Genomic DNA, 23,728 nt, shown 5'->3' with positions numbered 1-23,728 from the left:
GCCAGCATGGTTCTCCATAGAAACGGAAATTAAAAATCTAGGATTTGGTCTCTGCCTTGCCCCTAAACTTGTTGTATGACCTTAAGGGAGTCATGCCACCTTTCCTGGGTCTTGATTTTCTCTCATCTAAAAATGAGGAGATATATGGCCAAATGATTCTAAAGACCATTTCCAATCCTAAAATGTCCAGGAGTCTATCTGTATAGTATCTTCACTTCTTATAGGGCCTACCGTTTCTGGGGTTCATATGAAAACAAAAAGTGCAAGATAATAGGCATTAAGGATTTTGCTGCGATAGGAAGCTAAGGAAGCCAACTTCATCTTTACAATTGGGAGGCGCCCTGGAGTAAGATCAGTTGGGGCAAAAAACCTGAAGATGAGTAAGAGTGTGTTTTTGGATTCTCATGTCAGACACTATCTGACAAATAAGCAATCAGGAGCAACTCATTTTCTTGACGTTGTCTATACCTGCTGGATTCGGAGGGATTCCAGTTCTCTCTCCAGTCGTGTCCGGAGACGGTGCTCCAGCTGCTCTCGTTTTTCACACGCTGCCTGGAGCTGTACGAGAGCTTGCTGCATCTTTTCCACCTTATCTACGTACACTTGCTTCTTTTTCAGCTGAAAATCCAGGTTGGGAGAATTACAAGATAGAAGGAAAGAGAACAACAGGGTCAGTTATACAGCCCCCAAATCCAGCCTTGTGTTTAGATCTCTTCCTGTCCAGCTCCAGAAAAGCATGAATGGCAAGAAGGTCCTTCATGAGTATCGGGCTGCCTTGTATTTACCATACAGATAATGTCTCAAGGGATAGGAATTACGAGCTCCTTTTTCATCTCTCCCTCCTTCCCCATCTCTATGTTTTCCCCAAGTCTATTTCTATCAGTAGAGTCTGTCTTAGATGGCAAGCTCTTAAGATTCCCATTTATGGATGTCCTCACCTCTGCTCTTCTTCACTCTATAAACTGTAATATTCTGGGAGAGGGTATATCTTACTTTGGTCATTATAGTAGGGGAATGCTAAAAAAATAAAAGGGGGGCTCTCCAGGGAGAAGAGTTTAATTCGGAATGGAAAGGAAGCCTACCCACTTTATATAGCTGTCTCCTCTCCAAGTGAGAGAAAAAGGGTGGTCAACTGCTGCACGTAGAGGGAGGCCAGAATTGTCTTTCTGAACTCTACAGTCCTGGTAATTACTCGATGTAATCATCACTGCTCTCCTGGAATGTTTCTGCTCCTCAAAAGTGAAGCTGCTGGGACTTCCCTGGTTGTCCAGTGGTTAAGACTCTGCGCTCCCAATGCGGGGGGCACGGGTTCGATACCCGGTCAGGGAACTAGATCCCTCACGCCGCAACTAATGATCCCGCGTGCCGCAATGAAGATCCCGCATGCTGCAACTAAGACGCGGTGTAGCCAAAAAAAAAAAAAAAAGTGAAGCTGCCATGCAATGGTTCATCTTTAGTCTCTTTATTGACCAGCACTGCCCCCTCCCCCAGTTCTTATTAAAAGAACACAGGTCACTTGCGATTTCTGCCTCACTCATGAGCCTGAGTTGATAACATTGGACCGTAATCTCTCAACTATCACTCTGGGACCTTTAAAGATATCTAAAGATGCAAAGTAATGAATCAAATCTAAGACTAAATGAGATCAAATATGATTCTGCCTCTTTGCAAGCTTATGAACCATAACCAAAAACAAAGGTAGAAGCAGGTTGGGACTAAGAGTTTGAGTTCTTTGTACCCTTGTAACTTCCAAGGCAAATCCCATCATGGTAAATCCCCGACTCTGTTGAAATGAAGGAATGAAGAGAATTTCAGAGCTTTTTAAAGAAGGCATACATACCCTCAACACCTAAGAAGATAGGGGAAAGTGCAGCCTTCCCAAATTGTTAGGAATGAGCAGATGGTGCTTCTTCATACCTATAATACTTGTGCGGGTGCCTCTCTTGCTAATAAAATCAACGCATGGACTCTTTCTAAAGTAGAAATTCTTCCAAGCTGGTCACATCTGTTATTATTATTTTCGTGAAACCTGCGGTTAGGGATACTCTCATTATTAAGATTTAAATGTGAAAATATTATTGATAACATGGTCCAAAGGAAATTCAAGAATTCAGCTCAACTCTAACTTTCCAACAAATTCTCAAGCCCTTGAGATACCTAGATAGACAGTTGCAATGTAAGAGGTTACCCATTTTACCAGCACTGCCCACATCCATTTAGCTGGGGCCAGACCAGCAGAACCAACCTGATACCCTCATTGCAGAAACCAGGTAAGACCTTCGTGGTAATGTGTCCAAATCACTGCTCTCTAGAATGTCCACTCAGACAGCAATGGCATGTGCTAATGGGGAAACTCTCCTTGTCTTATAACTGCTCTCTCTCCAAATTAGAATTCCTGAACTTTCTCTAGGTGGAAGAAAACTTATATTTTCCTACCAGACTTGCATTATGCCTTGCCTAGGTGACTGGGAAAACTTTAAAAATTCGTGCTACACTTCTTGACATTTCCTTTCATTCCAAGGCCTAGTTCAATCTAGCCTTGTAAACCAGTTGAGGTGAGTTATAAGTCTAAATGTTTTTATCCATTAGACCTTTCCCTAGTTAATAAAAGAAACAAAAATCGCCATTCTCATCCTCTCAATAAGCTTAAACCTTTCTTTCCTGGGATATGCGACTATTTGTAATAACACTGACTAGGGCAATCAAGACCTTTAGGCCATGGATGCCTCTGCCTTCCTATTTGCTAAGCTTTGAATAATTGGAGAGCAGGAAATATCCTCCATCCTTTGCCTTTTGGGTTCTATAATCCTGATGAGCTATTTAAAGTTGAATGCACTTATTTGTGAATCGCTCTGAAAACCCTAGGGGAGCAGTGCAATGTTAATGCAGACAGTGTTAACTATAATTACTGAGGCTTACGGGAGTTATAGTTAAAGGCAATTAAAGTTAGATAGTATGCAGTTCTTGCCTTGACGGTAAAGTACTGCAACGTAAGCTCAGAGAACTGAAAAATAAGCAGTCAGGACTAGGTGTATTTCTCTATGCCCTGCCTTTCTTGAGAAAGGAATCCTCAATGTCTTAGCTAAGGAATCCCCAGCAGTGGAAGTCACTGAGCCAACTGTCTGGAAGGGAAAAGCAATAAAGGCCCAGAGAGTTTTCTGAGTTGGCTGAAGATAGTCACACAAGTCAGACAACTTCCACAAACCAGGCCAAGGAAAATCCCATCGTGCTTTGCCACTGGGATGATTTTCCACAAGGTACCAGGACCTCTATTGTTGGCATAATTCTTCTACTTCCTTTTCTTTTGCATATCTTTTTTTTTATTGTGCAAAGTGCCAATCTATTATGTCAGCAGATCCAAATAACCATCGAGTAGTATGGAAAATCAAGGACATTTGCAGATATTAAAACCAAGAGTCACGGACATTAAAGTCCCCAAAATAACTATTTTAATAAGAGAGAAGATTTTACAACATAATATCCAAATCCCCAGGAATTTTTCCAGATAATTTAAAAATTCCCCAAACGCTTTGCCTATCATAGTTTTCTCTGAGGGAAACTTTTACATCTTCCCTAACGAATCTCTTAACTTTATGTCCAATTATGAATCACAATACCCATATACAGGACGAAGAAAAAGTGCAGCTCAGCTATAAACACCAAGATCACCTAGTAAATGCTTAATACCTAGGTAATTTAGGGTACAAAAGGACAACTGTTGGAAGCTACCAGTGCAAGACCCTCTAAAGATGCAATCCACAAAGCAGGCTATCTTCTAAGTTACATATTCTATGTTTTCTAGATCTCATCTATACATAGAAAGGAACAAAGGTCTATGCGGCTTATTAACACCTGTACTATCCTGAACTTTATATGCTTCACTTTTTCCTTCATTATGGTAAATCCCCTTTTCTGCCTCTCTTCTATAAACTTATCTCCTGTGCTAAGTTCCTCAAATGTTAGCTCAGTAATTAAGACATCCTAGATCCCCAACTTCACCTTTCAGTGCCATCAGAAATGTCAATGGTTCCTTCTAGGTAAAGAGAGAGGCCATACAGTAAAATCGTTAAGGTCATGAGCTCTGGCCTCAGGCTACCCCAGTCCAAATGTTGGCTCCCCACTTACTAGGTATGCAACCTGAGGAAAGCTACTTAATCTCCCTGAACTTCCCTTTACTCATTCATACATAACATAGAGATGATGATCATTTGATATACCTCTAAAAGGAGCAAATGAGATAACAAATGAAGTGCTTAGTAGAGTGTCCGGCACAAAAAGTGCACAGAGTTTTCTTTTTTAAAGAAAAAGTTAATCCCAAGTCACACATACTCTAGTCCTCTCAACATTGAACATTCATTCCAGATAGCCTTGACATGGTTCTCATTATCTCAATAACTCTAATAAACACATCAATTAAGACATTAAAAACACAGCTATTTTTCCCCAGGAAGACATATAACACTAGGCCTCAAACCCTTCAAGCAACAGAGCTTCAGATATCTTTATAGGGCAAGGCCTTTCACTGGAGATACAATTAGAAGAGAGTACTGAGTAGCTGCAAGGACACCATATTCTCTCAAAATGACACGATTTAGAGAGCACCTCCACTTTGTGAGAGATACTTTAACTATAGTCAAAGGTACTGTTTAACTAAAGACACTTAGGCAGAGCTCATTCCCTGCCACACGCGCATGCGCGCGCGCGCACACACACACACACACACACACACACACACACACACCCAGGAATTTCTATTTGACAGCAAATTGAAAGGTAAAGGAACAAGGTGGCAATCAGGAGACTTGGGTTCTTGTCTTAGCTCTGTTTTTAATAGCAATTTGCTTCCCTGTTCTCAGCCTCAGAGTCCCCATTTGTTAAAAAAAAATGACGGGGGTTTTGGGGGGTCAGCAAACCAAAATGGTCAGCAGTGGGCCAAATCCAGCCATGCCCATTCATTTACCTATTGGTTAGGGCTGCCTCCCTGCCATAATGGCAGAGTTGAGAGTTGCAGTTGCAAAAGAAACTCTATGGTCCACAAAACTGAAAATATGTACTATCTGCTCCTTTATAGATAAGGTGCCAGCCCTTGGAGTGATTTTCAAACTGTGTTCCACAGTCCTACTGTTCTAAGGAGTGCTTCAGAAGCCACTACAATGGGTGAGTTGTATCAAGTGGCTCCACTTTTATGTGTTTTACAATGAGGGTTCTACATAAAAATTTCAAGAAAAAGACTGTTACATCTTTGAAGATACATATGAATATCCAGTTGACCCTTGAACAGCATGGGGGTTAGGGGTGCTGACCCTCCCTGCAGTCGAAAATCCATGTATAACTTTATAGGCAGCCCTCCATATATGTGGTTCCTCCATATCCACAGTTCCATATCCAGGGATTCAACCAGTGGCAGATCGTGTAGCACCATAGTATTTACTACTGAAAATGTCTGCATTTAAGTGGATTCACACAGTTCAAACCAGTGTTGTTCAAGGGTCTACTGTATATATGTTCTTGTGCTTTGTCTTTTTTCCCTAAAGAATGGGCTTCCCATCTTACCTCACTCCATCATCTTTTCACACTTGACACTTCAGCATGGTTAAATAACTTTAGGTTCCCGAGGACCCCCTCGTATTTTAGCCCTCATTGCCTTTGGATATGGCATTCTCTCTCTTAGGAACGCCTTGCCCACTAGGTTTTAAGAAGTTTAAAAAAAGCAACAAAAAACCAGCAACAGTAGGATAGACAGATGTCTATCTAATAGTCTTTCAATTCACAAATATTTTATGAATCTAAGCTTCCCCTTTTCATCTTCACCACTGACCAGTAACTAAGGGGACTGGACAAAATGGGATCCTAGAAATCTATATAGGTATATTCTTGGAGGTAAAAAAAACCCCATAAAAGTCCTGCCTTCGTTTGTGTGTATGTACATGTAAGAGACAGATCACATAAGGTGTGTACTCTCTATAGGATCCTAGATGATTTATTTTTCTATGCCTTTAGTGTTCAAGGAAGTGAAAGTTCACTTGAAAAGTTTCTAAAGCCAAGGTAGTGGTTCTGGTGTAGAGACAAGTACCCACAGATCTCTAGAAGAAGCCAGAACCGAGTTCCCTCTAGATACTCAGTGAATGGGGGAACTCATTCCATCCATTTAAATTTTCTTACCAAATGCCAATTTTCAAAAACCTGTCAAAACCCCCCTTCCCTAGCTTCCCTAAACCTGTGTTCTCCTAACATGGTTCCTTAAATCATTCTTACTTTCTGTCTTGATCTTTTAGACCCACCTTCCCTTCCAATTTCATCCCCATCTCCTGCTATACCCCAAAGGTCCAATCTATGGTAGTTTACTCTTTTACCTCTATACTGACGGTTCTTAACTGGGGGTGATTTTATCCCCAGGGAACATTTAGCAATGTGTGGAGACATTTTTGGTTGTTACATCTGGGGGTAGGTTGCTATTGGTATCTTGTGACTGGAAGCCAAGGATACTGCTCAACACCCCACCATGCACAGGACAGCCTCCTCCATCACTATCACCAAAGAATTATCTGGCCCCAAATGTCAATAATGCTGAGGTTGAGAAACCCTGCTCTCCACTTCAGCACTACTGGAGATTTCCTTCATGCCACAATTCTCACAACTGCTTATATTCATATTTTAATGTTATTATTACTCTCTTTAGTCACAGACCCCTAGCTGGGGGCAAGATTTCTCACTCTGAAACAATGTGCCCCAATGTGCTTTCATCTTTATCCAAACTGCTATCCCTTCAATAGTTCAGCCATTATAATCATTTATCCTGTTTTTCCAGTCTCCAAATCTTGGAATTATTGTCCTTTCTTCCCTCTTTCCTTTGACCACCATATCCAATCTGTCACTATATCTTAATTTTAAATAACATCTCTCATATTCTTTCATTTCCTTACATTTTCATAGCCTACATAGTTTAAGTCCTTATTTCACAACTAAATGATTAGAATAATAACCTAATAGATCTTCTTACTTTGTTGCCCTCTCCCATCTACACACAAGCACCTATGCACAGATGAATACACACACATACACACACGCACAATCAGTCCATCTGACATACAATTGCTATAACAGACTTGCTCGAGTAGAACATTATGGCACTGCCTTATTTAAGAACAAAAGCAATCTACTGCTAGCACATCCACTGAACTACTATTGATTAGGTACCTACTATATATCGAAGGCAACTTTACACCTCCTCTCTCACTTCTTTAGACCACAGCTATTCTTTCTCATCCATATTTTAAACCACTTGGTATTTTTCAATTCACCCCCCGATCTACTGTCTCATTGTCCCCTGTCCATCCTAGATATGCCTCTTAGAAATGCCTTTGTCAATGTTCTAGGCTCCTACTGCCTTACAATTCTACCAGGCCTACTATGCAAATGATCAACCTTTGTATTAGTCTGATCATTTCTTCATCCTTCCTCACCATATCAGTAAACTCTCAAGGAGCTCTTCCTGAATAATCTTACCTGAGCCTGATCGCTGCTTTTCCCTAGAGCCTCTTATAACGTGCACTCTATTAGCAGTCATTTTATAAGATTTTGTTCAAGTGTGGATTCATTCATTCAACAGATATTTACTAAATGTTTATCACACATCAGGCCCTATTCTACAACTGAGAGCAGTAGTGATGCAATGGGAGGCAAGACAAAGTCTGTGCCCCATTGAAGGGCAGTATCCCATAAGCCACTTAAGGATAGGGCCCTCTATTTTCCTTCATATCTCTCTTAGGTTATAGATCTAGTTCATTTTTCACTACACTCTTGGTGACCAGTTAATATTAAATAACTGTCAAATACAAAAACAAGAATGAGCATAGCTTAGCTGTAACCGTGAAAATATAAAAATAATAAACACACACATTCATAAATGTATTCACTTTGCTTGGAAAGTCAAGATAAGGGTTTCAGATCATTCCTATTAAGAGATAAGTTTTTAAAGGGGAGTCATAAAATTGGGAGGAAGAACAGCAGGAAGGCAACCTATTGAAGAATAGAGCAAATACTCTTGAGCTCAATCAATCATGTTTTTCCATTGCACTTCTGCAATAATTTGAACCCATTCCCAAGCATTTGGCAGATCTCTTAACCCCCTTCTGACTCAGGAAAATCTGATCCCTGCAAATGAATACCACGTGATGGCATCTCTTCCCTCCTTCCAACAACTGCAGATGTCTTTCAAATTTATTTTTTCAAGGATGGCTATACACAAAATTACCTCTAGGGCCCCTAAAGCTACCCATTTGTCTCAGCCATTTGTAAGGAAGTGATTTAATCATCAACCTTCTCCATTTATTCACTGGTGGACAAAGCATAGTATGGGATATTTTGGAATTAAGAGATCTGGGTTTTCTTCTAGATGTATTACTAACTGTATAAACTGTCTGCACTTTAATTTCCTACTCTACTGAAACTTCCAAGCTTCATAGTGGGGATGTAGTAAGTATTTGGAAATATTTTTGAAAGGTTAAAAATACATGGTAGGAATGAATCGGCAGAACACAGAGGATTTTTAGCACAGTGAAAATATTCTGTATGATACCATAATGATGTATACATATAATTACATACATTTACCAAACCCACAGAATGTATACTACCAAGAGTGAACCCTAATGTACACTATGGACTTCGGGTGATTATGTGTCAATGTAGGTTCATCAGCTGTAACAAATGTACCCCTCTGGTGGGGGCAGGTGATAACAGGGGAGGCTGTGCATATGTGGCAGCAATGAGTATATGGGGAAGTCTCTGTACCTGTCCCTCAGTTTTGCTGTGAACATAAAACTGCCCTAAAAAAGTAAAGTCTTAATAAATAATAAAAATATATAATATGGATAGAGGGGGTGGGCTACTATTATTAGGTAGATGAACACCAACATATACACACACTCTGATGACTAAAGGACATTGAGACGAATAATACAGAACTAAGTCCAGTGTCACAGAGGCCATCCTTCATTATGTCTGATTTTCATCTTCCCTTCTATCACCCAGAACTCCAAACACTTATGGTGTCACAAATGTCACAACTGAAGTGTACTTTCTTTGCTCCTCTCCTTCATACAACTAAGTTATATGTTACTCCATGAGCCTTCAGTGATTTCCATTTGATCTTATTTAGCCTTGCCCAGGAGCCCACGGCTCCAAGTAAGAGTTCCCTCTGAAGCAATTTGGTAACACTACCCTGGTATTAGCAAGTTGCCTGTGTCCACTGCCAAGAAGCTGTGGTCCACTGGTAGATATTAAAAGAATTGAAGAGTAAAAAAAAAAACCACGCCTAGAAACTTGCTACCAAGGGAATGGAGTTCATTCTCTTAAGGAGGCTAAAGAAAAATACACGAGACTTTCAATTTGGGAATTTCAAAAGCCAAAATCATAGGAAAAACTGAGAAAATCAAGCTTTGAGAAGTAGCTCCACCTCTATTGGGGGTGGGGAACATAATTTCTTATACTGAGTGGAGCAATACCTACTTCAAAGAAAATATGCTGCCATAAATATGGGAAAAGCCATCCTTAGATGAAATGCCCTTCAAATAAGTCAACAGAACACTCTGGAAGATTCCTGGGTAGATATGTATTTTATCTGAATTCCTATCAATACTCTCAATGCACACATAATTCATACCCTCAGATCTTCTGTCACATTTATAATCCATTATAACAATTGTATGAGTTTTACCTATACCAACAAAATCCTACTGTTTGAGGATTATTTTGGATTAGACATATAAATGTCTATGCCTAGGACATCTTCCTCTAATATTGGCAAAGAAGGAGACTAGTTATTGTGCTGTGTGGATAGGTGTGATAACAGAAAATGATGTATCTCTAAAACCAAAGAGACAAATCAAATAAATGGCAAGAGATCTAGAAATAAGAGAAAATATGAACCATGAAGAATAATGGTGGAAATGAGGTGAAACAATATGAATTTAGTTTTGGAGAATTGAGAGGAGTGGCAAAATGACTCTGGAAAATGCACCGCCACTAAGAGATTTCACTGCAATGTCTAAATGTCTGCACCAGACGTTGCAGTTGAGAAAAGGTTAACACTTGGGTCCTTTTTTCCCCTGAATCTCTGTGGCTGTCAATCTAGCCTAAAGCCAAAGAACAAGGCTCACTGGCTCTTTCTGCCAGCCCTCCCACATTCCGCTCTATCCCTTCCTATGCACTCTGCTCAGTAAGCAGCCCACCCGCAGCATCTTCCCTCTTTGATCTTGCCAGGGCCTTTTTCCCACCACCCCTGAAACAATTACCCAAGCAGTGGCTCGGCTCTGGATCATCATAAGACAGCAGCCAGCCAGAAGCCTGGGCTGCCTTGAGCCTTGTGAGTGGATATGCCAGGCATCTGTCAAAACTCTCCAGTGAGGTCAAATTAGTGGGGGGCAGAGGGAGGTCTCTTTGAATGGGAGAATACCATGGTTGCTGTAGGACACAGAATTCTTTTGACTTGGAGTTTAATGAACCTCCACTTCAACAGGACCTACGTGTCCCGAAAGATAAGGGCAGGGATGGAAAGGCACCATTTACGCCAGCCAGCTTCCTGCTGCATAAGCTGTAGATTGGTGGCAAGACCTGGATTATAGTGAATCACCAAAAAACAGATCTGCTCTTTAGAGTGCTATCCCCTTCTCAGCAAGATACCGTATCCCTCGAGGTCAGCAGAGCAGGGTCTGTGAGAGAATCTGTGCTGAACTTGGAAGAGGAAGGAAGTTGTGATTGCAGGAGAAAGTTCTCTGTAAGCCTGAGGCACCATTTCTGTATAGAGCTTAGAGCACAGTGAATGTTGAGTGTCATGGGCAAAAGACTTAATAGGATTAGAAAGATGGAATGGATTTTAGGAAAAGTATCTAAATGAGGACGTTGTAAAGAGAAAGACATAAATATATGCAAGAGTCTTCAGACCATTAAAGTAGTCATAACCGTTCCCTAACCATCTTTTTTTGTTTATTGAGATATAAATGACTTGTAACATTACATGAGTTTCGGGTGTACAACATAATGAGTCAATATATGTGTCAACCTGACCATCTCGATGCAACGCAAAATAGTTAAACCTGAGTGGCCTTGCACTTAGTAGGCTAAGAATATACTCCCTAGAATAAAGGCTTAATTTGGAAAAGTTCCCCTAATTCTCATTTGCTAAGTAGACTAGAGAGGTTTTCCCTAGAAGAACTTCTAAGGAAAATGCATGGTGCCATTTGTAAGCCATAACTAAATTATCTGTTTCTATGAGACATAGGCAGGCATCTGACATATCCCTCTGCCTTCCAACATGACCTGACTTGAGCCATCTCCAACAGATAGAGGGATATATTTTCTATTTGTGAATACTCTTATTGATTTAGAAATGCTCACTAATTTTGTGAAGGAATCACAATGAAGAAACCTTACTAGATTAGTTCCAGGGCTACCTACTCACCTTAAATACCTCCTAAACGTTCTGTACTTAAAAATTTTACCCCAGGAAAAATGAGACCTAGTGGGGGTTGAGTCACAGCAAAAAAGCAAAACTTCAGTTATCAATTCCTGTCTTTGAAGATAAGGGAAAGGAATGTTTTCCTTTGAATATTATGGAGGAGATAGGACAAATACCACCCAGGAGCAGACTCAGCTCTGATAGGCTACTAAAATGAAAAGGAAAATAGGAATCTGTGGATTTTCCCTGAGATGTGGTTTAAAGCCCCTATATGTGCTAGAGGTGATCTGGCTTGAGAGTCTGGAAGGCATTACATGGCCTCTGCCTCTGATTCCACTGGGTAGAAGCTTGCTCTCCCCATCAAAGGTTCCGCCTCCTTTAGCAACGGCAACTCAGAATTTCCCAACGACTAGACTCCATGCAAAAGAACAGGTTGGATGAGGACTAAAAAATTAACAATAATTGAGGAGTTCATGTGAGATATCTCTGACCACTAGATGCCATCATTCAATCCTAGCCCAATATTTAGAGCTTCTTCTTTAAATTGTAAATCTACATATTTTGGAGCAGGGCCTTGGAAAATAACTAAAAATCTCTGGAACAAATTCCCAGAAAAGCCTCAGAAGTCTGAAGTCAGAAATATATGTCAGGCAACTGTTTCAGTGAGGGCTGCCCGGTGGGAACTACAGATTAAGATCCTCTCCATACAAGTATACTATTTCCATGATTAACAACCAGTTACCACTGAGCCCTCAGACACTGCAAACCAAGATGGTTGCAGAATCTTTGTTTCCATTTATCTCCAACTGGAGGGGCACCCTTCCAGGAGGGGCAGTGGGGCTGTTTATATACCCCAATCTCAAAGCAGTCCAGACAAGCTTCTCATAGTCTGTTGAAAAACAGGGGTCCAATGGGTAAAGCAATTTCTTTTCAAATTAAGAGATGCAGAGGTTACTAAATCTGAACAGGCGCCCACATTTTCTTTTTGGGAGTGGAACCAAAGGATGATTCAGACGGGGAGACAGGCAGCAGGGTCTAGGGAATGAAGAGTCATGAGATTCCAGTTTTATTCCTGGCTCTGCCCAAGACTTGCCATGTGACCACCAGCAAACTACTCAGCGGGTCTCTCAGTTTTCCCTTCTCTAAAAGAATACAGTCTTATCCCTGTCCTGTAATTTACTCTGTCATTTCCTTGCAAAAAGGGAAAAGAAGGGAATATATGAGGTATGGCGAAGGGCTGGCTAAAGGGTGTGCTAAGCTCTTAAGACCTGGACACCAAGCGTGTACAAGTATCCCTCATTTTCAATAAAGCAACTTGGCAGTATTTCTGATCTAGACAACTGATGAAGCAGACATCAGCCTGACTTTATACAACCTGAAGTTTAACAATTAAGCAATTCAGGTTAAAGGACATCATAGGTTAGATGGCATCACCTACTAGAAAAGCATGAGCCCACAATATAGCTCCAACAAGTGTGTTAACACCCACAAAAGAAATCAAAGGATATCTGTAAGTCGGGAGATCTTTAAGAACTAGACATTCTTACTAAGGGAGAGGAAGCAGGCAATGAATGAAAGTAGGAAAGATACCTCACCTGCAATAGCCAGAATGCTCAAGGTTTGGTCACTAAACACTTTTTTGTAATCTCAAGTTTATAAAGAGTTCAGCTTCTTATAATGGAGGCTATTTTTTTCTTTTAAAACAATTCCAATTTTAGAATAGACAAGTCAGTGAGATGTGAAATTTTCTTTACCAAGTTACATTTTAGCGTCATTTTTTTGCTGGAATATACCCATTCCCTGAAGTGCAAAACATCTAAGACCTAGTAGTACTCCAATACAATGACAACTGACATCCAAGATTAATGAATAACAGGCCAGCAGCAAAGTTCCCTCTATTTCATATAAACACAGCTTAGTGTTGCAATTGAGTAACATCTACGTTGAGAGTAATCAGATACATATTAATCAGATGCTTAGTAGTTTGGGGGCCCTTGCATTTGTCAAGGAAAGGCTCTATCCTTGCACACAAATAACTGAGAACTTCACCCTACCACATACCTACATTCCAGAACCTAGCCAGTAAGAGCCAGGGCAGAGCTCTTGGCCTACCATAAACTGTAAATGGTCCTTGGATCCCATCCTGTGCCAGGCACCCCAAGATTGCTTCTATTCAAAAATCAATCTGCAAAATAAATCCAACAAGAGGCATAGCCCTCAAGATTCATTTTTTTTGCCTGAGAGGACCAACTTCCCACTGAGCATGGGGAGACAAGGACCATTCTGATTTCAACATCCTTGGAGTACCTTAAAATATCTGGAATATATATATATATGTGTGTGTGTGTGTGTGTGTGTGTGTGTGTGTGTGTATACATACACACACGTGTACATATACATCTGTAAGTGTATATATATATAATATATATATATATATAAAATCTGTCATAGGCTTAATTTAAGGCAGGGCTAGGTACACAGTCAGAACTTAGGGAAGGCGGGTGGTTAGCTTATTATATGAATGAGCAAATGAAAATTTATCCTTGACCTTGGTGACTTTCTAATCTGGAGCAAAAAGAAGGAACTTGAAGAGAAGAAAAAACAAATCAAGGTCTACTCACATCAGCACAGTTATAACTAGAAGTAGCAGATGGTACCTTCCTGTTGGGGGATGATGCAGCTGCCAGTTTGCCAAAGTGGGGGGCCCCCAGTGCCCTTGGTTCCCCAGCTCTTCTACCCTCAGGCTCATATGCTACCCGAGGAAACTACACATACCTCTTCCTCCAGCTTTACCACCTTGGCCTGGGCGTTGCTCAGGGCCTGGTCTCGGATTTCAATGTGTCGCCTTTGGTCCTCGTTGGTAGAACGGGCAGTGGCCAGCTCCGCTTCCAGTTTCTCCTTCTCCCGTTGGCTCTCCTTATCTATCAGGACATGAAATATCAATACTGCCATTCCAGAGCTAGCTCAAAACCTTACCTGAGCAAAACTGACAATAATCCCCATTACTAGACGCTCTAGTGTTCTCACACACAGCCACAAGAAGCAGGACACCAAGATCTGGACTCTTATCACTGGCTCTACCACTAACTTGCTGTATAAATTCAGAAGTCACTTAACAATGGTGGTTGTGCAGAAGCAGTGAGAAAGTAGATGTAAAACGTGTTGTGGAAGGTATTATACAAAGAAGAATATACACACATACACATACACACACACATATGTCAGAAGAACAGGTAGGCTTGTCTCCTCAATTTTATTTCTCAGTCTTGTCTTGGCCAATGAGCAATTGAGCCTCCATAAATTTCCCCCATTGTTTCCTCATGACAGTATATTAAATTGATATAAAAATGGTATTTCATAAAATGCATAAAACCGCAAATCCCACCCTTTACTCACTAACATGATTTTCTAACTGAGGTCAATCCATGATCACATTGTAGCTACAGATGACCATGACACATGTAGTTATGCCTCATGCCTTTCTAGGTCCCTCCCCTTTTAACTAGGACAGATCTCATACCAGAAACTCAAATGAGAGGTTTTGATTCTCATTGGGAGGTAGAGTGCCCTTCCTCTCAAGACACTGATATATAAGTTTGTAGGAAAGACTTTAATAGGACAGCCTCACCTTCCTTCCCACTCTGACTTTACATATCTATTCAGATGTACCTTGGGAAGAAATAAACATTTGTTGAATACTTATTGCATACCGAGTATTGTAATAAATTAATCCTCAGAACAACCATACACGGCAGGTGTTGTATTATTCTCTTCTCCATCGTGCATATGAGAAAACAGAGCCTCTGAGGGCTTGAGTAACTTGTACCAGGTCCCACAGTTGGAGAGAAAGTAGTGGAGCCCACACTTAAGGCCAGGTTGTTCTAAGCTTTTTGTACTGTACCACACGGCCTTCTCTTAGGATTGCATTGGTCTGGCCTCTTTAGGGGGCCTTTTCAAGAGGGCTTTCTTGGCTCCTGACATACTTCCAACCCTGTGGCGCCCTGTTGACGCCCAAAGGCAAAAGAAATTAAAGTCATGTCCTCTTCCCTGCCTACTAGGTAGAGTCCACTTTTCCCTTCTAGAACCATTTGACAGTCTTTCACCCTGCTGTGAATACAATTTGACCTACTAAATTACCACATTTTATAAACCAGCAGCAGAACTCCTAGGACACCTGAAATACCATCTCCATGCAGGGAGAAGTGTGAAGTAGCAGATCCAGGGCCAAGAATCCATACATTTTCTGTTTTGTTTTATGCTGGGAGGCTGCCACCCTCTCCACCAGTGAAGTAGCTTCCAAGGTAACTGTGACACTGCAAAAGCAACTTCACAACAATTTACACTAAACACTGATGACACCAGAAAAACTACATTCCTTTCTCTAAGACATACTGACAGAGGAACAGGAGGCTCAGAGAAATGAGGAAGAAAAAAAAAAGCCCTAGTTCTAAAGCCAAAGCACAAGAGAACAACCCAGGAAGGGAGGGAGATATTGTTAAGTGAAGATCAAACAACTTGTAAAAGCTGACTGGAAGCCGCATGGAATGACTTGAAAGGGTCATGTGGAGGCCCAGCAAAGATGGGGCCTGACAAGTCCCCACCAAGCGCCCTCCAGCTGGGAACCACACTGGTGGAGGCTAGGGGTAGGGGATACCAACTATGGGCATCTGCCGGAGTCAGGGTAGATCATCTGTTTTCCCCGAAATTCACTCTCCCTATGGACTCAATCCACTGTGTAGTTTTTATTGCTGGTTTTACTGTGGCAATTGGAAAGAATGAGGCATTGTCTAGCTGGGTGGAGTCCATTAGGGACCCGATAAAGAAGAAGATTAATTCATTGTCAGGGTCCTAGGAGTATTTCCAGACAAAGGAAACACTATTAGGAGGAAGACATAGCTCTGCCCTCCCCCACACCCTCCAACTCCACACCAGAGTCACTAGTTGAGGCCTTAGCAGTGGTCTCCCTCCAGCTACCCTTGCAATCCCCCAACATGGAATGATATGATACAATACAGGGTGTTTAAGGGAGCCCCAGGTACAAGTTGGGTATTCTAAGCACTAATCATTAATCCTGCATGTTAATCCCATCTCTTCCAGAGCCAACACATGCAGCCTTCAATGATAAATCCCTTCAATATTAAGGGACCCCAAGTTTATCAAGGTCCTTTTCAGCTAGCATGACAAAAAGCAGGGATTCCAAGGGGCTTCTCTGTTTCAATACAGAAGGAGTTATGTTGATGTGACTAGATGTTGCAGCAAGCAGCCTTCTTGGCCGGAAGGAAAAGAACACAATCTCCCAACTTCATGCTTGAACAGGAAAAAGAATCCTTAGATGACATTCACTCTGCCCTGGCTGTTCTAGAAGGCTAAATAGAACTGTGTAACCTTTTCATACACCTCACTCCCACCCACATATTAATACCTGCAGCTGAAGCTTTCAGACTTACTTTTTGCAAAGAGCTGAGAGATGGTTTTTCTGGTATCTTCTGACCCCTCATATTCCTTCTCTGCAAGCTGCTTGTTGGCCGTCTCTAGACGCTCTGTGGAATTTGGAGACAATCAACAGGGCCCTAAGGACAAACTTCCAAGCACATGCTATTTGCCCTCTAAACAGTGATCTTGGGCAAAACAAGCCTGTCTCTTCTTGTTACACAAGAAGGGGTGACACAGATATAGGTTTGCAAATGTGGATCCCAAAAACCATACTAGACCATGACGGGGAAGGAGGAGGTGAGTACTTTAATACTTTCACTCCTCACTGACAAAACCTTAGTGCAGATTTCTAAATTCCAACCAAGGAATCCATCCCTGAATATATGATAGATTTCATTCACCAGGAAAAAAAATCATCAAAGTTATTACAAAATCTTTAAACCTGGAAAGGAAGAGAGGTAACACAGACTATGGGCACAGGCCAAGTGGGTCCAGGAGACCCAGGAGGGATACTGTCTGATTCACACATCAGTGCATCCCACTTTGATTAAGAAAGCTTAGGACCAGACACTACTGTAGTCACAAAAACCTAGCCTGGTCTATGCTCTGCAATTTGCTGACTATCCTAGTGGGCTGGACAAGACCTAGAAGCCTCGCCATGTGCTCCTTAGCTTAGCCCTTCCCTTCACCATCCTTTTTTTTAAATTGAAGTATAGTTGATTTACAATGTTGTGTTAATTTCTGCTGCACAGCAAAGTGATTCAGTTATACATATTTATATATACATTCTTTTTTTATATTCTTTTCCATTATGGTTTATCACAGGATACTGAATATACTTCTCTATGCTATACAGTAGGACCTCGTTGTTTACAGTAGGACCTTATTGTTCCCTTCACCATCTTGACTGATGCTTCAGAAGTGATTCCCTCACCTCTCAGATCCCTGTTGAAGTCATGCATCCTTCGAATCTCGCCCTCAAGCTTGTTTCTCATGGCTTTCTCCAGGGCCTCTCTTTTGGAGGATGACTTCACAAGGTTCTCATATGCCTCTGAGACACGCTGGATTTCTGTCTCCACCTGAACAACAACAAAATGAAAGATAGTGATGATGACAGGAAGTTGATGGGGAAGACGATCTGAAAACATATATGTAAATCCTTAATGACAACTTCTCCCAGGGCTTTACAGATGGCCAGGAGGCAAGCATAACACAGTCAGATGAGAAAAGTTTCCTGGAAGAATTTCTAAGTTCAACTTTGAGCTCAGTAATTAACTCACCAGGTCACGAGATTTCCTCAGGTTAAAAACAAATACATGTTTCTGCCTTCAGAGAAGGTGGTAGGAGAGGATAAATTTCATAAGTATAGTTATAAATGATTTTCCTTTCCAAATAAGAATTTCTTAATTTTGAAAATATTAATAATAATGTATATAGTTATTGCAGAGCGTTCAAAGGGCTTTCATATGTTTATTTCAATCCGGGATGATATTGGCCTACACAAGGGTACCTCTCCCCATTTTAGCAGAGAGAAGACTTCAACGGCCTTTTCTAGAGCAAGTCAGTGGCAGAGGTGAACCCTAAAACCCCGAAGCCTCAGCCTCATGTAGTTAGTTCAGTTCAATTTAACAAACATTTACCAGGGGCCAAGTATTACAAGAACTCTTTAAAGCACTGTAGGGTGTGTAGATATGAATGAGGACATTATAACTGCCCTCAAGAAGCTTTCAGTCTAATCAAGTAAAAGAATATAGGGAAAGATACATTATTAAGAAAAGTAGGAGTAAAGTTATAAAGTGTAGGGGAGGAAGAGGTTATTCCTGCTTGGGGGTGAAGTGAGAGGAGAAGAATTTCAGGGAGGAGGTGGCATTTAGAGTCGGATCCTGAAAGCTGGGTCAGATTTCAATGAGCAGAGGTGAGGGGAAGGGTATTCTATTCTGAGTGAGCGAATGCATTCCCAGAATGACCAGTAGTCTCGTTTGGCTGGACACTGTGGGGTACACAGGGGGAAGCTGGTGAGATCTGGCTGCAAAGACAGATTGGAGTCAGATCATAAAAGGGCTTTAATGCCAGGCATTTGGACTTTATCCCGTAGTCAGTGGGAAACCAGAACAGATTTTTTAACAGAAACTCACGATCAGAGTTGTTAACAGAAACTCATGATCAGAGTTGTGTTTTATGACACCCCAGCAAATCTTGTAAAAGGGAAACACACACACACACACACACACACACACACACACACACAACCTCAAAGAGAAAGGGTCCTGCCCTGAATCAGCCCAAATCTGGAAGAAAATAAGAAATTAGACTCCAGAGTCTTTCTGGAACCAGTAGAGTTTCATTGCACATATCACAACCACAGAGATATTTGCATATGATTTGTATAAGATAAGTAAACCTCATGGCCTATTAAGCAATTTTCAAATAAAATTTGACTCCTGCAACCATTCTGCATTCCTTCTCAGCTTTCCACTATCCTCCTTAACAAAGCTCAGGCTACTTTATGGGGAGAAATATCAGGCCCCCCGTGGGAGACTCGGAGAAAGGTGGGGTTACCAAACAACTTAGATTCCACCTGTCCCAGCTCCAAAATGATGCCTGAGGCAGGACTGCCTGCAAACGAATGAGGATTACACCACAGAAAAGAGCAGACTTGAGAGTGTTTTTCTCCTTGCAGATGGCACCAAGATAGCAGCACAGAAGGTGAAAACTGGTGAATGGCATTTAGAGACAAGATCTGCAAGGCCTGAGCCTGATAAAGCTTTTGCATGAAATTCAAGTGCTCAGTAGAGAAAATACACATTTCCATTTGAAAGAGCAGGCTTGGTATTGGTCTGCTCTGGGCAGCCTTTAGGGTACAAGGGTTTCCAGTGCCCCACAGAATGCCACACCTGGAAGGCAGTCCCCATTTTTTGTTTGTTTGTTTATGGTTTTTTATTGAATTATATTTGATGTACAATATTATGTTACAGGTGTACAATATAGTGATTCCCAATTTTTAAAGGTTATACTCCATTTATAGTTACTATAAAATATTGGCTATATTCCCTGTGGTGTACAATATATCCTTGTAGCTTTTAAAAAATATTATTTATTTAATTTATTTTTGGCTGCTTTGGGTCTTCGTTGCTATGCGCGGCCTTCTCTAGTTGTGGCAAGCAGGGGCTACTCTTCTTTGCAGTGTGTGGGCTTCTCACTGCGGTGGCTTCTCTTGTTGCAGAGCATGGGCTCTAGGCACGCAGGTTCAGTAGCTGTGGCTTGTGGGCTCTAGAGCACAGGCTCAGTAGTTGTGGTGTGTGGGCTTAGTTGCTCCGTGGCATGTGGGATCTTCCCGGATCAGGGCTCAAACCCGTGTCCCCTGCGGTGGCAGGCGATTCTTAACCGCTGCGCCACCAGGGAAGCCCTGTACCTTATTTTACACACAATAGTTTGTACTTCCTAATCCCCTATCTCTATCTCTCTGCTCCCCCTTCCCCTCTCCCCACTCTTAACCCTAGTTTGTTCTCTATATCTTTGAGTCTGCTTCTTTTTTGTTATATTCACTAGTTTGTTTTGTTTTTTAGATTCCACATATAAGTGATAATGTACAGTATTTGTCTTTCTCTGTCTGACTGATTTCACTAAGCATAATGCCCTCCAAGTCCATCCATGTTGCTGCAAATGGCAAAGTTTCATTCTTTTTTATGGCTGAGTAGTATTCCAGTGTGTGTGTGTGTGTGTGTGTGTGTGTGTGTGTGTGTGTGTGTGTGTATGTGTATACATACCACATCTTCTTTATCCATTCATCTGTTGATGGACAGTTAGGTGGCCTCCATATCTTGGCCATTGTAAACAATTTTGCTATGAACATTGGGATGCATGTATCTTTTTGAATTCGTGTTTTTGTTTCTTGCGGATATATACCCAGGAGCGAAGTTGCTGGGTCACATGGTAGTTCTAGTTTTAGTTTTTTGAGAAACCTCCATACTGTTTTCCACAGTAGCGACACTAATTTACATTCCCACCAATAGTGTACAAGGGTTCCCTTTTCTCCTCATCCTCGTGGAAGGCTGTCCCTTTACTCAAGCTGTTCAGAGGACTCTTTCAAGATGTTGTACCGATCCTTTCCCTACCCTCTTTGTAGATACTGTTCCCTCCAAAAGGGCAAGTTGTACATCTGTCAACAGGACCTTCCAGGAAAAGAAGTCACAGAAGGGCGTATCCATTGGTTTGGTCTGCGGGCAGGGGAGAGGGAGGATGGTGGTGGGTTTCCAGACTTATTCTGTCTACTTATTCCCCTCATGAGCCTCGGGCCTTCTTTTTTCTAGCACCAGCTGATATCTACCTTATTCTCCCCACTTTCTTTGTCCTCTTCTCCCCAACCTGTGCCTCTAATGCACTGCAGCACTGGGTCGGCCTTCACTTCTCCCAACACTCAAGCTGTCCCGATTACGCTTGGTTGAGGCATTTTTCCCCATACTGGGGAACAAAACAACAACCCAAATCCTATTCTGCTCCGCTTTCCTGCCACCCACCCTCCCCCTCAAAAAAAAATTCACCATCCTCTGGCAAAGAGAGCCTGCAGAAGATCTGGGTCCATCATCTGTTTACTGCATCAAAGATGGGGTCAGGGCCACCATGAATAGAGAGTTTAGGGAGCAGTATCAACTGTTAAACCTAATCAGCCAATAGGCCAGTCTGCTTCTAGTGTGTGAGTATGATTAATTTATTGTACCAATGTGATGGGGGGGGCAGGTATGAGAGGAGGGAGAAAATGTTAAATTATGGGCAAAGCTGGGAAGAAACATTTCTTACCCAACAACCCCCATCCAGACTTGGGAACACTGGGTAGGTGGTAAGCATTTTTTGCTACATAAAAATACTTAGCTGATAGTAAGCCCTCCTCTTCATTAGGACCCAGATCTGGTGTTTACATATTGTCAGCTTCATTCAGGCCCCTGAAATTTCCACTCCTGGGTGTCTTCTAAGGACAGAGTCGCTGAACAATACCAGGCAACATTCCTTCCCTCCTCCACCTTCACCCTCACCTCCCCGAACAGTCTGCATTGTCAGGAGATCAAACCACAGGAGCTCCACAATGACAAAAGCTGTAAAGAGGCTGCCAAAGGCATAACCCCATTCACCAACAGCCACTGGAAGCCAAGAGGTAAGGTTCCTAGCTTAGGGCACTCAAGAGCTAAAGTCCCAGCCGCAGTAGACTCAGGAGGGGCCCAGGAAAGAATGTGAACTTGGGACATACACTCCTTTTGCTACTTCCTCAGCCTAGGGCTGTCACCTGTCACCCAGCTGTGGTGCTAAGCCCCTCCTGCCCCCCACACACACCAGAGAAAGAGAGCAGATGTTGAATTTGATCTGCAGGGAAGGACCAAAGCAAGAAGAGGGAAAAGGAAAGGGTGTTGAAAAAGGGTTACTGTGAGAACTGCCACTCGGAAAAGTACTCTAAGCCCTTTCCAGAACAAGGCAGGGCAGGATCTAACTTCAGTGGTGAGATTTTTCTGGGAACTATGGGTTTATATTTAACATTCAAAATCAGTATTTGGGAAAATATAATCAAAAGGAAAAGTCTTTATGCTGGCAGGTCCTTCACCTACACAGACCTCTCCAGTGTTCTTGACTTTCTGAAGCAGTTTCTCTGCCTTTCGTATTTCTCAAACACTCAATTAAGCTTTCTTGAAGGCTGTGGTGTCTGCGAAATGTTACTTCTGCTAGAAAGACAGGCAGAAGGCTTTTCCAAAGTTTGCTCCATCTATAACCTTGAAATATAAGAATCCTGAAGATGCGCCCATAAGTCATGCAGGGACCCACAAGTGGAGACTTTTACATCGATATTAAACCAATAAGATTTCAAAAAGACTCAAATATCCCCATAGGGGGGCCTCACCTTCTGCAGTCTCGCCACCTTCTCATAGCATCCTTCCAACTCCTGCCGCAAGTTCCGGTTCTCATCTGAGAGAATCTCAACCATCTGCTGGGCTCTGGAAACAATGGCAAAAGGGTCGGCTGGCATTGGCTGATACGAAGCAGACGACTGCTGAGCCCGAGGCATAGCTGAATAGGCTTCTCCTGGCTGCTGCTGCTGCTGCTGCTGCTGGTGATGGTGGTGATGGTGTGGCGGCGGCGGTGGCTGCGGCTGCTGCTGACTCAGGCCAGGCTGGGGGAGACGGTAATGATCCCCCTGGTGAGCCTGGTTAGCAAGGAAATGCTGCTGCGGCCTAGGCAGGTGAGCTGAGTGGTCTCCTTGGTTTGGGACCAAGGGGTGTTGGGCAGGAGATAATCTAGTGGACGGTGGAGACTGCAGCAAGGGTAAGGAACCCCCAGATGTGAGGGAAGAAGTAGGGCTGTGAGGCTGAGAGTTCCGGGCTGACAACGGCAATGAGATGTCCTGCGCTGGCCTGGAAAACATGGAGGGTGTGCTCAGGTTAAGCTCCCTCTAAAGGCACTGGGGAGAGGGGCACAAGAAAGGGAGAAGACGAGGCTCCCAGGGCCCCCAGGCAGCTGAGAAATGAGGAGCAGGAAGGGTTAGACTACGGGGTCCTGTGAATACCTGACCGACAGAGGTGTGATCCCATGCAGGATGGAACCAGAAGATCTCCAAGGTTGCTTTATGAAAATCTAAGCGATGCATCCTTGTACACTGGTTATTCAAGGGGAAGCATTTCAAATTCGTCTTCAACTAGGTAACTGTCACCTCAGGATTTTAAACTAACCCTTTGCTGGCATTCTATATGTGGCCCAGCACACAGAAAGAGTCACAGTTAGAAAGTTCGTCCCACTTGCGCAGAAGGAAACGGCAAACCGTCATCAAAACAACCCTTCTTCGTGTTATCTGCAACT

The 23,728-nt window shown here is 42.3% G+C and overlaps 1 protein-coding gene across 3 annotated transcripts in view; it reads right to left on the bottom strand.

Annotated features, from left to right (window-relative positions):
• The window catches only part of AMOT (angiomotin), a 60,420-nt gene that overhangs the window by 12,961 nt on the left and 23,731 nt on the right, over positions 1–23,728 (bottom strand). For all 3 annotated transcript variants that reach the window (XM_019949585.3, XM_033849509.2, XM_019949586.3), the window contains 5 exons: positions 22,776–23,286; positions 17,826–17,970; positions 16,906–16,998; positions 14,234–14,379; positions 469–618 (listed from right to left, as the gene is read on the bottom strand). In XM_019949585.3, coding sequence (XP_019805144.1) covers positions 469–618; positions 14,234–14,379; positions 16,906–16,998; positions 17,826–17,970; positions 22,776–23,286 — 1,045 coding nt within the window. The remainder of the gene's footprint in view (positions 1–468; positions 619–14,233; positions 14,380–16,905; positions 16,999–17,825; positions 17,971–22,775; positions 23,287–23,728) is intronic.

Source organism: Tursiops truncatus, chromosome X (assembly GCF_011762595.2).
Source record: "Tursiops truncatus isolate mTurTru1 chromosome X, mTurTru1.mat.Y, whole genome shotgun sequence".
In the NCBI taxonomy this organism is placed as follows: domain Eukaryota; kingdom Metazoa; phylum Chordata; class Mammalia; order Artiodactyla; family Delphinidae; genus Tursiops; species Tursiops truncatus.
The sequence above is the reverse complement of the archived record's forward strand: the minus strand, read 5'-3'. Positions and strand labels throughout refer to the sequence as shown.